The sequence below is a fragment of the Neospora caninum genome, chromosome X, assembly GCF_000208865.1.
Source record: "Neospora caninum Liverpool complete genome, chromosome X".
Lineage (NCBI taxonomy): Eukaryota > Apicomplexa > Conoidasida > Eucoccidiorida > Sarcocystidae > Neospora > Neospora caninum.
In genome coordinates this window covers 1,851,038-1,861,234 of record NC_018396.1, presented here as the reverse complement: position 1 = coordinate 1,861,234, position 10,197 = coordinate 1,851,038, and the positions used below count along the sequence as shown (strand labels likewise).

The 10,197-nt window shown below is 53.9% G+C and overlaps 2 protein-coding genes across 2 annotated transcripts; one reads left to right on the top strand and one right to left on the bottom strand.

The window, feature by feature from the left end:
• Positions 1–1,230: 1,230 nt before the first annotated feature.
• Positions 1,231–3,994, top strand: NCLIV_047050 (conserved hypothetical protein; the record flags this gene model as incomplete). Its single annotated transcript, XM_003884255.1, has 3 exons — positions 1,231–1,492; positions 2,217–2,489; positions 3,063–3,994. 3 exons carry the CDS (start codon positions 1,231–1,233, stop codon positions 3,992–3,994), a joined length of 1,467 nt encoding a protein of 488 aa, XP_003884304.1.
• A 2,739-nt stretch (positions 3,995–6,733) lies between these two features.
• NCLIV_047040 (conserved hypothetical protein) lies at positions 6,734–9,120 on the bottom strand (the record flags this gene model as incomplete). The annotated part of the gene is made up of 4 exons (XM_003884254.1): positions 6,734–6,954; positions 7,328–7,511; positions 8,324–8,475; positions 9,108–9,120. The coding sequence occupies 4 exons, from the start codon at positions 9,118–9,120 to the stop codon at positions 6,734–6,736; spliced, it is 570 nt and encodes a 189-aa protein (XP_003884303.1).
• Between the last annotated feature and the right edge of the window lie 1,077 nt (positions 9,121–10,197).

Genomic DNA, 10,197 nt, shown 5'->3' with positions numbered 1-10,197 from the left:
ATGTTGTTTGTGCGTTTCTTCGAGGAAAATGCCTGTAACGTGCGCCTGCCTCTCGACCGCGCAAAAAGCACGGACCTGCCTGCTGCTGGCGCGGTGAGCTGCTCATGTGGCCGGGGAGCAAGATCGCGAATAAGGAATAAGGCGGCTCGTCGCGCCGCGCACTGGCTTTCTAAGAAAAAGGTGCAAACAGAGGTTTCTGCATGTCCTACCTCCCGCTTCTGTATCCATTTTCTGTTCTGAGGCGGATTTTGCCGGACGCAGAGGCGTGTTCCAGGCACCCCAATCACGTCTCTCTCTCGTCTGGCTCCGCCGGCGTACCACAAGCTGGGTGACGAGAGGTGAGAGGAGAGGCAATTTCCCTTCCTAAGAGCTGCCCCCCTCTTGTTTGTTGGAGGGAGAAAGGGAAACGTGCAAGGAAAATGGCCTTTGTGCTGGAATCGAGGGAATGTCTCTCTCCGATGTGCGCCCGCTTGGGCTATCAAGACATCACCACAAGGGGTCCAGAAGGCTACCAATTAGGTTGAGTTGCAGAACTTTTTCCCGCTTCCAACCTCGAATCACACCTGTGTCTTTGGCAGGAGTGTCGAATTATTTCTGATCGGACGCAACAACAAGGGCTCCGAGGAGTGTTGATACCTGCTCGCAAAACAAAGTATATCAGTAGCCGCCCATCGTCCGCCTCTCTGATAGAGATCCCCTTCCCATTCCTTCTCCTTCCCAAGTCCCGACACGGCGCAGGGTAAAAAAGGGTGCCGCGCCCGTCGCCGTCCTCACTCTTCGTCGCTCGGTCTCTGGCCTGTACGCTTCCGTTTCTGTCTCCCTCCTCCAACAGACAGATCGAAGGCGTCCGGTGACGCGGGTGCACGATTCTCGCGTTGAGCGGCCGTCTGTCGTGTCCCGTTGGCCCTTTCTTCGCCACGTTCTTTGTCCTACGCTTTTCTTGTGCCGTCTTCTCTAAATTCTTCTTCGTTTCTGGTGTCGTACGCCGAGCTTCGTTTCCGCAGGTATCCTTTCTGTTGCGTCTTTGGACTTGAAGCTAACCTTGTATACAATCGTTGTCCACGTCTTTCTTGGCTGTGTGTTTGCCTCATTTCTTCTCTTCGCCGCCGCTTTCTGCTCTCCCTCGCCTGTCCACTTCCAAAACCTGCCTCTGTGCTTCGCCGTGTCTCTCTGCGTGCTTAAGCCTTCTCCCCGTGCCGGCGGGTTATCTCTCCCGCCTAACCGGGAAAAATGTGGGGCGGAATCTTCCGCAAGCGGCCTCCCCGAGGGGACCGCGGAGTCAAAAGCGACCTCGACAGCCAGCGTCTGGGTGTCCTTGTCTCCGGCGTCGCGACTCTGACCTCGAAGAGAATCTACGCCCCATTCCATGTGAGACGCAGGCTGACAACGGCGGCAGAGTTGCTGGACAATCAGCCAGTCGATGTTCGACCCTTCATGGATGAGGGCGAAAACCTCGACGCGACGATGGCGAAGGACCAGCCTCTCGTGCAAGGTGATTTCTCAGATGAAAAACACAGGGAAAAGCGTGGGAGGAGGGGGGGAGACCGAAAAGGCGAAAGGTGCGCAAGTTGAAAAATCCCAGGGAGAGCCTTTCTCGTAGGAGGGGGCCTTAGGCCCGAAAAAAAAGCAAAGGAAGACAGCGGTCGCCGCTGACATTCCTTAGAAGACTCTGCAAACTTCCCTGCTCCAAAAGAACGGAAGAGGCACTGTTCCCTCACTTTGATCTCGACTTGGATGCGTTTCTCTGGCATTCGAGCACCGTCTGTTTTTGAGCTGCCGTCGCTTATCTCAAGCGGTCCCCGCGTCCTGTTGACGTGCGGCCCCCGGCGCTGGAAACCTGTCCTTTGTTTCGATGCTGCAGGTTAGGGCAGCGTGCTGGCTTCCGTGGTGACTGTGACCTATCCTGGCCGTCCTCACTTTTCTCTCTTGCCTCATCTCCATGTGTGAAGCACTCGCTGCGGCGATCGAACAGATCTAATGCCTATTCGCACTGCCCTCGAAAACAGATTCGCTAGAGACTCCACTGGAGTTAAATCGTGGTCTTTCCCTTTATCCCCCTCTACCGATTATACGGTTTACCACCTCTTGCGGAGTATATGTATGTATATATATATATATATATATGCGGAGGAGAGTGCGTGGAAGTCAACCAACCTGAGTATATAGCCTGGCCCATGTGTGTTTCGTGTGTCGCTGTTTCGGGCTGTTTTCTCCAGCATGGTTCATTGACCTCGTCTTCCAGCTCCTCACAATCCTGGCTGTCTGCAACCTCGCCTTTGCCGTCGGAATAATCATCGGCTCTATCATGTGCCGCACCACGCTCTTTAGTGGCAGTGTCCTAGACGGGCTGGACGGCCGCGATGGACGCGGCTTCGCCTGGGTTCGTCTCTATCTCCCCGACTCTTCGAAAGGATGGAGCCAACCTGACCCCAGTGTGAAGGCAGTTCTTCGCGGAGCCTTCGATGTGACGATTCCTGAGTACTGTCTTGGTGAGCAACGCAGAAGAGCGGTGTGAAAATGCCTGGTGCTTGGTTGCGGGGCTGTGCTCCGCCGGTGTGCCTGTACGTGCGTGAATTTCCCAGCACGCACGTCTAGCGAGAGAGATGTCCCTTCTTCGGACGAGTCAACGCCTCGGCGTCCAATCTCGGCCGGTGCTCAGGGAACGTAAAGAGGTCCAGCGGGCCCTCACCTCTTTTGGCACTGGTCCATGCTCTGCACGTGTGTGTATATCCAATGTGGAGATGCGGATTTGCGTGGAACCCGCATATAGAGGCCAATTTCCCGCGGAGCGTGCTGTCGTGAGCTCAGTGGATGAACACTCAAAAGGACCCGTGCACGCAGTACCGACGTACTCTTCATTCGTGGGTGCGGAAAGATTAGATCTTCAAACGTAGGTGTGAATCTCTAGCCGGCAGTATACGTGGAGATACTCGTAAGTAATGTTTGCACTGCGCCTACTCTGATCCGAGACTTTCTTACGCACATCCTCAAGATGGCAAGTGCATGCGTGTTTCCTTCGGTCAGTGAGCTGCCTGTTGTCTCGGTATGCGTCTCGTTTCCAGGATCCTACGTGGAGGCGCTGTCTGCCGTGATGGCTTTGTCGTATGTGCCGGCTGACACTATCGGGAAAACGCCGCAGGAAGAGTGTTTCACTTCGTCGGACCCGAGTTCTCTACCGGCTCCGTATTCGCAACCGAATCCGGATGGTGCGTTGGCCAGCACCCCCACGTCTGGTCCGTCAGCAGACGAGGCTGACGGCGCAAATGCGTCTCGCGCTCTGCCGTCCACCTCCAGAGACACTTCCCACGCTCGTCCCATCGTGGAGAATCTTTTGAGACGCGTGGGGAACCTTTACACTACCGAAGAGGAACATCTTTTGGCAGAACAGTTACAGCGGCACTTTGGCTTGACTTTGATTACCCGGGCCATTCACGGCTTGTCACTGATCACGAGTTCGGGCTCGGCGAACGACGTTCCTCTCGAGATCGAAGTTTTCGATCCGGACACTGGATCTACGAGGGAGGTGTCTCGGGTGTTTCTGCAGCACTCGAAAAGGTCCAGCTATCCTGTGGGGATGATGTTCAGTGCAGCGATGAAGCAGGCGACGCACCTCGTGCCCCCAACCATCCTCCTCCGCAATATCATCCCCTTCATCGTCGGCCTCACGCACGGCCTCAACTCCGTCCGTCTCTCCATCACGCTCAACGTCCCCCTCGTTGCGAAAGATGAGAGACTCTTGCAGGCAATGCGAGACGACTGCGCAATGGGGCGGATCTACTTCGCGCTGGAAATCACCATTCAGGCTGTTCGGGCCATGTTCTTCAAGCACACGCAGGGCGCGATCCCGTTGCTGCCTTTCAAGGTTCCCTGCTCTCAGGTCCTGGTCACAGACGAAGCCGAGTGGCCGCCAGAAACCCCCGAGAGCTTCGTGCAGGACGTTGCTGAACTCGCGTCAGAGTACAGCACTCTGAACCTCATTTTTGGAGACGAATAGGCGCCGCCAACGAGAGAAAGCAAAATCCGAGAAGCAGAAAAAAGGCACAGAGAGTTTTACGGAGGCGAATCGCATGGACCAGGCGATGCAAGCGATTCTGTGTTCTTCCAGCGGTCGGGAAACTGCAGGCAGGGTGCGAATTCTCCTGTGGAAAGAATGGCGACGCCCAAGAGGAGAACTGTTCCGGGGAACAAGTCGAGAAGGAAGGCATAGAGGACCATCAACGAGGTCAGGGACAGAGACCCAGGAAGGAACAAGGGAAAGGCGGGGAAGAACGCGAGAAGTAAGACTACTGAGTCTCGCTCCGCGTCCGGTAGATCTTCGCTGCGAAAGAAGTTGCTGGCGGTGATCGTTAACGTCGCTGAAAAGGGCGAGATGCTACGGTGTCCAACGGGTCTGGATGGGTTTCCCGATCGTTCTCCCCTTCGCCGCCTCTGCCTTCACACCCCTGGTGGTGCGTTCGGGCGGAAAACGTGGAAGGCGCTGTGTGCTTTTGTCTGTCTCTCATCTGCGTCTTCCACGTTCTTCGCCATACGTCTCGTTTTTTCTGGCCATGAGGACGTCACAAACTGCTGCTGTCCCTCTGGTCCCCGCGTCTGTTTTCTCGCGGATCTACTCACTTTCTTTGGTTCCTTATTCTCTAAAGGCCCGGACGAGACGCCGCTGATTTGAGCGCTTCTGCTTTGTCGCCGATTCTGGCGATGATTCCCGATGACGACAACTTTTGCTGCTCTAGTTTGCGTGGCGGTGAGGCGGGGAAGCACTCTTGATTGTTGCTTTTTGTGTGCCTCCTTTTTATCACACCTGCGTGGAAACGCTGATCGAAAGAAAGGACAGTCTTCCTGGTTCTTCCGTTCATCGGTTATCGTCGTGGCTGTACGCTCTTCTCCCTTTGCGGCTTTTCCGTTTCACTATGAGAAGAAAAGAATCTAGCCCATCTCTTCTTCTGCCTCCCCTCTCGGGGTCGGCTTTGCCGTTTGTCAACCCTGTTTTGTGGAATCTGAGCGACGGTGGAGAACAGTGGAGGTTACTTCCTGTCCTTTGCTTTTCACCGTCAATGACGCCTTCCGCCTCGTTTTTTTATTATTCGTCCCTCCGGCGGATATATTTCGTTCGAAGGCGAAGACGAAGTACCAGGGAATTTTTTTTCGATTTCTTCTGTGACTCCCGACTGTTCCGTCTTTTCGTGTAGTTCCGTGGATTCACGGAATCCACGGGAGGCACTGGGTCCGTCGATCGCTTCTCTGCTTGCGTCGTGCCTTCCAGAGAGCAGGGGCTCCACAACCGTATAGTCACCACACAGCTGCCGCTGACTGAACTAGAGTGCGTTCGTAAGTCTACTTCCCTTCCTTTGTGGCTTCCCTCCGGTGAAAAGACAAGAGGTGGGTGCAAGCTATTCCCTCTTCTCTACCGGTCCCGTTGCTCCCCTACTTCATTTTCCGCGTAGGGTGAATCAGGGCACAAGTTCCCCAGTAACACAGAGGCATCGTGGATGTATTCTGAGAAGAAATCGTGGCGGCCACATACTCTTTTTCCCGACGCATGCAAACAGATGGAACGCGCGCGTCGAAATATTGAGGACATTCTTTGTCCTCGACTACTTTTCACCTGATACAACTAATGCGTTGACCGGGCTCTGGTCGTCTGTATGCTTTTCATGGCCATCACGCCAGAGAGCCCTTGGCAGCTCGTAGCGCAGAAACTAATTGTGGCTTGCGTGGGGACTCTCCTGAATTGACGGCTGTGGAAGAAAATGGCTTTCTGGCAACTCGTTAAGAACGAAAGTAGGGAGAGGCACTGTGCAACTGCATATCATCTTAAATCCGTCGTGGTGGGCCGCTACGCGTCTCCAGGTATGCATGCGTGAACAGCATTCTCGTACCGCTGTCTGCAATAGGCACAGAATCGTTTGCGGGCACAAAAAAACGCTCTTGATCGGCTTTCTCCAACGAAACCTAGCTCCTTTGTACAACTGTTATGGGAAATTGTGCATGCATAACGGAAGGCTACGACCACCCCGTCACTGACGCACCCTGGACAGAAATCATCGGCGACTAGCACTTTCGGGGCACGATCACACCGATATTGTCGGTCCACCTCTTTATGTAGCCTAACGATTCGGGCAACTCGCCATGACTACGACAAAAATATCCAAAAGGCGAGACTCTCTTTTACAGCCTGCCTGTCTTCCCTCTGTAAGGCGCCCTGCCTCAAAAGACTCCTCCGCCCCACTGTTTTGCCCCTCCTACTTCCGTACACACAATAACCTGGTGCTACGTTTTGACCATCTGAATGCATCGGGCCGCGCCCGATCGCAGAACTGTTGATGGGAATGACGTGCGTTGAGAACGCAACGGTTTTGTCCTGGGTTTTCTGTCGCTGGAGCTAGTGTGGTTCTATGGGCGTCGCGCGTGTGACAGTAGACTGCTACCAGACGACAGCGCTACGGCGGGCCATCTATATTGGGAGTCCGTTTGTCGCCCTCCACGGCTCCCAGCACCTCCCTGAATTTGTCCTGTCCCCCTTTCTCCTACATCTTTTCCCGTGCGACAATTCCCGCTGCAAGCGAGGAACGCAACGTCGGAGACACGCGCCGCGTCACACCGACAGCTGTGGCCGCCCTTTTCGCTTGCCGGGTCGCTGCTGGGCAGGCCCCGACGCCGCCTTCAGTTCTCTCAGTGGCGGCAAACACCTTGGCTTTTCCTGCTCACTCCCGTTTTATCCTCGGGCTGCGCGTCTCTACGCATTCTGAGGCAGCTGCTTGTGCGAGGCTTCGGCGGCGACGTGGGAAACGGACATTCGATGAGCCGAGCCAGGCCACTTGTTGAAACGGTAGTCCCACTGCTGGAAACCGGATTCGTCTCGCGGTTGGAAACTCAGGCGTCCCGCTTCCTCTCCATTGGGGCCAATCACAACCAGGAGAGGGAGACCCGCCGCGGGGATCCGAATCTCGCCTACAACTGGCAAGCATCGAAAAAGACACACACGGGCACAGGGACAGAGACGTAACTGGATAGGACGAGCTCTGAACGCACAAGTAGCACGGTACGGCTTAGTGAAGAAACGGCCCTGTTCAGAGCACTCTTGAGTTCGTAGACGAAAACTGAATCCGGACGCCAAACGACCCCACCACACACCCGCAGAAACTGTCACCTCACGCGAACCGGAGAGATCTCCCGATTTAGTCCTCTTCTGCAGCCCCACTGCACCAGATGCTCTACCCTCTCGCATTGGTTTTCCGACTCCCTTTTGCGTGAAAACGACCGACGGACGTCCGTCCAAAACTCTGGACTTTTGCTTTGAGTGCACCTCAGTGTCGTTCCGCCTCCTTACCGATCTCGTCATCCGCCACACGGTATCGCTTAAGCAGATTCTTCCTCAAAGGCGAGTTGAACTCAACACTGCACCACGGCATCAGAGATCGAAACCGCTCAAACTCCTGCTCATCTTTGTCCAGACTGACAAAGATGATTTCAACTGCCTGCTTTTCCCCGCTCGCATTCGTCGTGTCGTAGAACTGCGGAGAAAAGAACGACAAAACCAGGAGAATAGGACAAGACACAGGATAACAACTCAGAGGCAGACGGGGGGGGGGGGGAGGGGAACGGAGGAACACTGCGTACGGGGTCTGTCGATTCAGATGAACCCTTGAAGGTTTCGAGACATCATAACCCCATTCGCATCTTCGCTAGGTAAACCCCGACACGCCTGCCTCTGCTCTTGATAATTCATAAGACGTAGCCGCTTGCTTCACAAGACATCTCACAACTGTAACCAAGCGCAAAACCACTAATCACAGAGGACCCAACGTTTGAGTGCTCATCTCCTGTCGATGGACGGGGACAAGAAGAACCGGGCCAGAAACGGACACGGAAAAAATCACAAGACAGCTGCTGAAACAACAACAGATAAGACTGCCATAGAGAACCTATCCCTTTCAGAACAGGAGGAAAAACAACTGGAGCCCGAGCATGCAGATGAAGTAGGGGGGGGGAAATTGAGCACGCGTTCAAAAGTTATGCAAGAGTTGGCGCCAGGTCCACAAATCAACGCATCAGGGAAGAACCATGAACAAGAATGCTTCTCTGTGCTTTCCAAGTTCTTCTGGGCACCTCCAAAATAAAGGTGAGACTCTCCTGACACAGGGACCATCCCAAGCCCGTTCGCGCGTCTCTCTGAACTCCCGACCCCCGTCGACTCGTGAAGTCTTCCTCCGGTGAGAGCAATGAAACGAGCCTTCCTGTTGGTTTGCTACCTTTCCTCTGCATGCATGCGTGTCTCCAGAGTCGCATTCGGCTTTACTGTGGCGAGCACCGCAGGAAGTCTCACCTGTCTGAGAGTGGGAAAAATTTGCGCACACTTGGAGTGTTTCGACTTGGCGAAGAAAAGAGCGACGGAGACTCCCGCAAAGTGCTCCAGTCCGACAGGCACGTAATTGCCGTGAAGAGCCCTCTTGACCACACTGGTGTCAAAAGCACAAACTGCAAAGACGAGGAAAAGACGACACAGTCAAACATGGCGCGTTTTTCCCTAAGGTGTGTGTCTCCAGCGAGACACACTGCCAGGAGGCTCGGAATGATGTCCACCAACGACTGGTGCGCTTCCAGAGAAGGGACGGTAAAAAGGGAGAGAAACGGTTAGGCAAAAGAAACTCGGAAGGCTCGGTGGGCACTCCAACAAGCTCTGTGAGTCTTGGACTATGAGTGAGACTGCCACGCATACTTGCTTTTCGTCACTAGTGAACACATCCCCGTAGCTGGCCCGACATTTCGTCAAAAAAACCACCGATTCACATATACATATAGTGTAGGCACACATACATATGTACAGGTGTATTCAATTATGACGTATATGCATAATATATACATATATATATATATATACGCATATTTGCATACATACACTCATTTGCGCGTATCACGCCAGGCCTCTCAGGGGCATTTGCACACCGTCGACTGCTTGGGGAAAGATGGGCCTCACGTTAACAGGTGTCCGCCTGCGCACCTCCATCAGTATCTCCTTATAAAGAAAAAAATCTGTACTAAAAAATATGTACTACAATTTATGTCGCGACTGTCACCGCCGCATGAACTCGCTGCGCAGACAAACTTACCGTCGGCCGTCATCGTGTTCGGAGTTTCCCCGGGAACGGAAAGATGGGTTAGTCGACCACGCAACTTGGGTCCGAGAAAACGTGGAAATCGAAAAGCCTCAGAGGAAACTGGAGTTCCCTAAAACATTACCGGCTTCCAGCTCACGCAGGAGAGCTACGCTTCAAGCACGCCACAGCGCGGATAAACTCTCGTTGACTCTAAACAAACTAGTGAGGAATCGCGTTAACACCGGACCACCAATAGTGAACAGGGGTCCGCGTACGAAGGATTGCCGCTGAAATGCGTACTACGGAAACGAGTACCTCGGAGAAAATTGTGGGAAGTTCTCGCTTCTCGAGAATGAGGCGCACGGCTTTCGAATACGGCAGAGGACGGGATCATCTCCTCCGAGTAATCGAGGCGGTGGTCATTTGCACATGCGACGGTGCACGCAGCCGAAACGAAATGCGTCTCCGCCGATTGGCCGCTAGCTGCAGATCCTGTTGTGGTCCCAAGCGTCCTGTTCGTAGACAGGAGAAAGTTCGGATTTTGTGGACGTCGTAGACAGAAGAAACTCGATTTTTGTGGCGGTAAATCTCTGACTGTAGTTTGTTCGTCAGCGAGGACTTGCCCAGGACGCTTTTGCTTCGACTGTACTTCAAAACACCTGATGACACGCATGAACCAGCCTTGGTAGCAAGGCCTCAGCTAGCGGTGGCCTCGATTCCCGCGAGCTCCCCCAAGTTCGGACGAAGAATCGAAACAGTTTTCCCAGTAACAACAGCCAACACTTCGAAAATATCGCGCTGTAGACCACAACGCAAACGGAAAGAAGGGAGGAATTTCCCATGGGGGCGCGCCAGCTACCGCGGTGCGCAACCGCGCAGTGACAAAGAAATGCAAACGCCCAGACTACAGGTTTTTAACTGTTAAAAACCGTACTCTTGAGTTCCCTCGCTCGTTTTTCTTCGTAGGAGCATATCATCGGGTACGCCCCTTTTCAGCGGGTCCGCAGAAGGTGCGCTGCGTACAATCTGGCTGTGCTAGAAAGGAATTCGAGAAAAAATGTAGGAGCTAGACAATGAGACGCATTCAATGGCTAGTGTACAT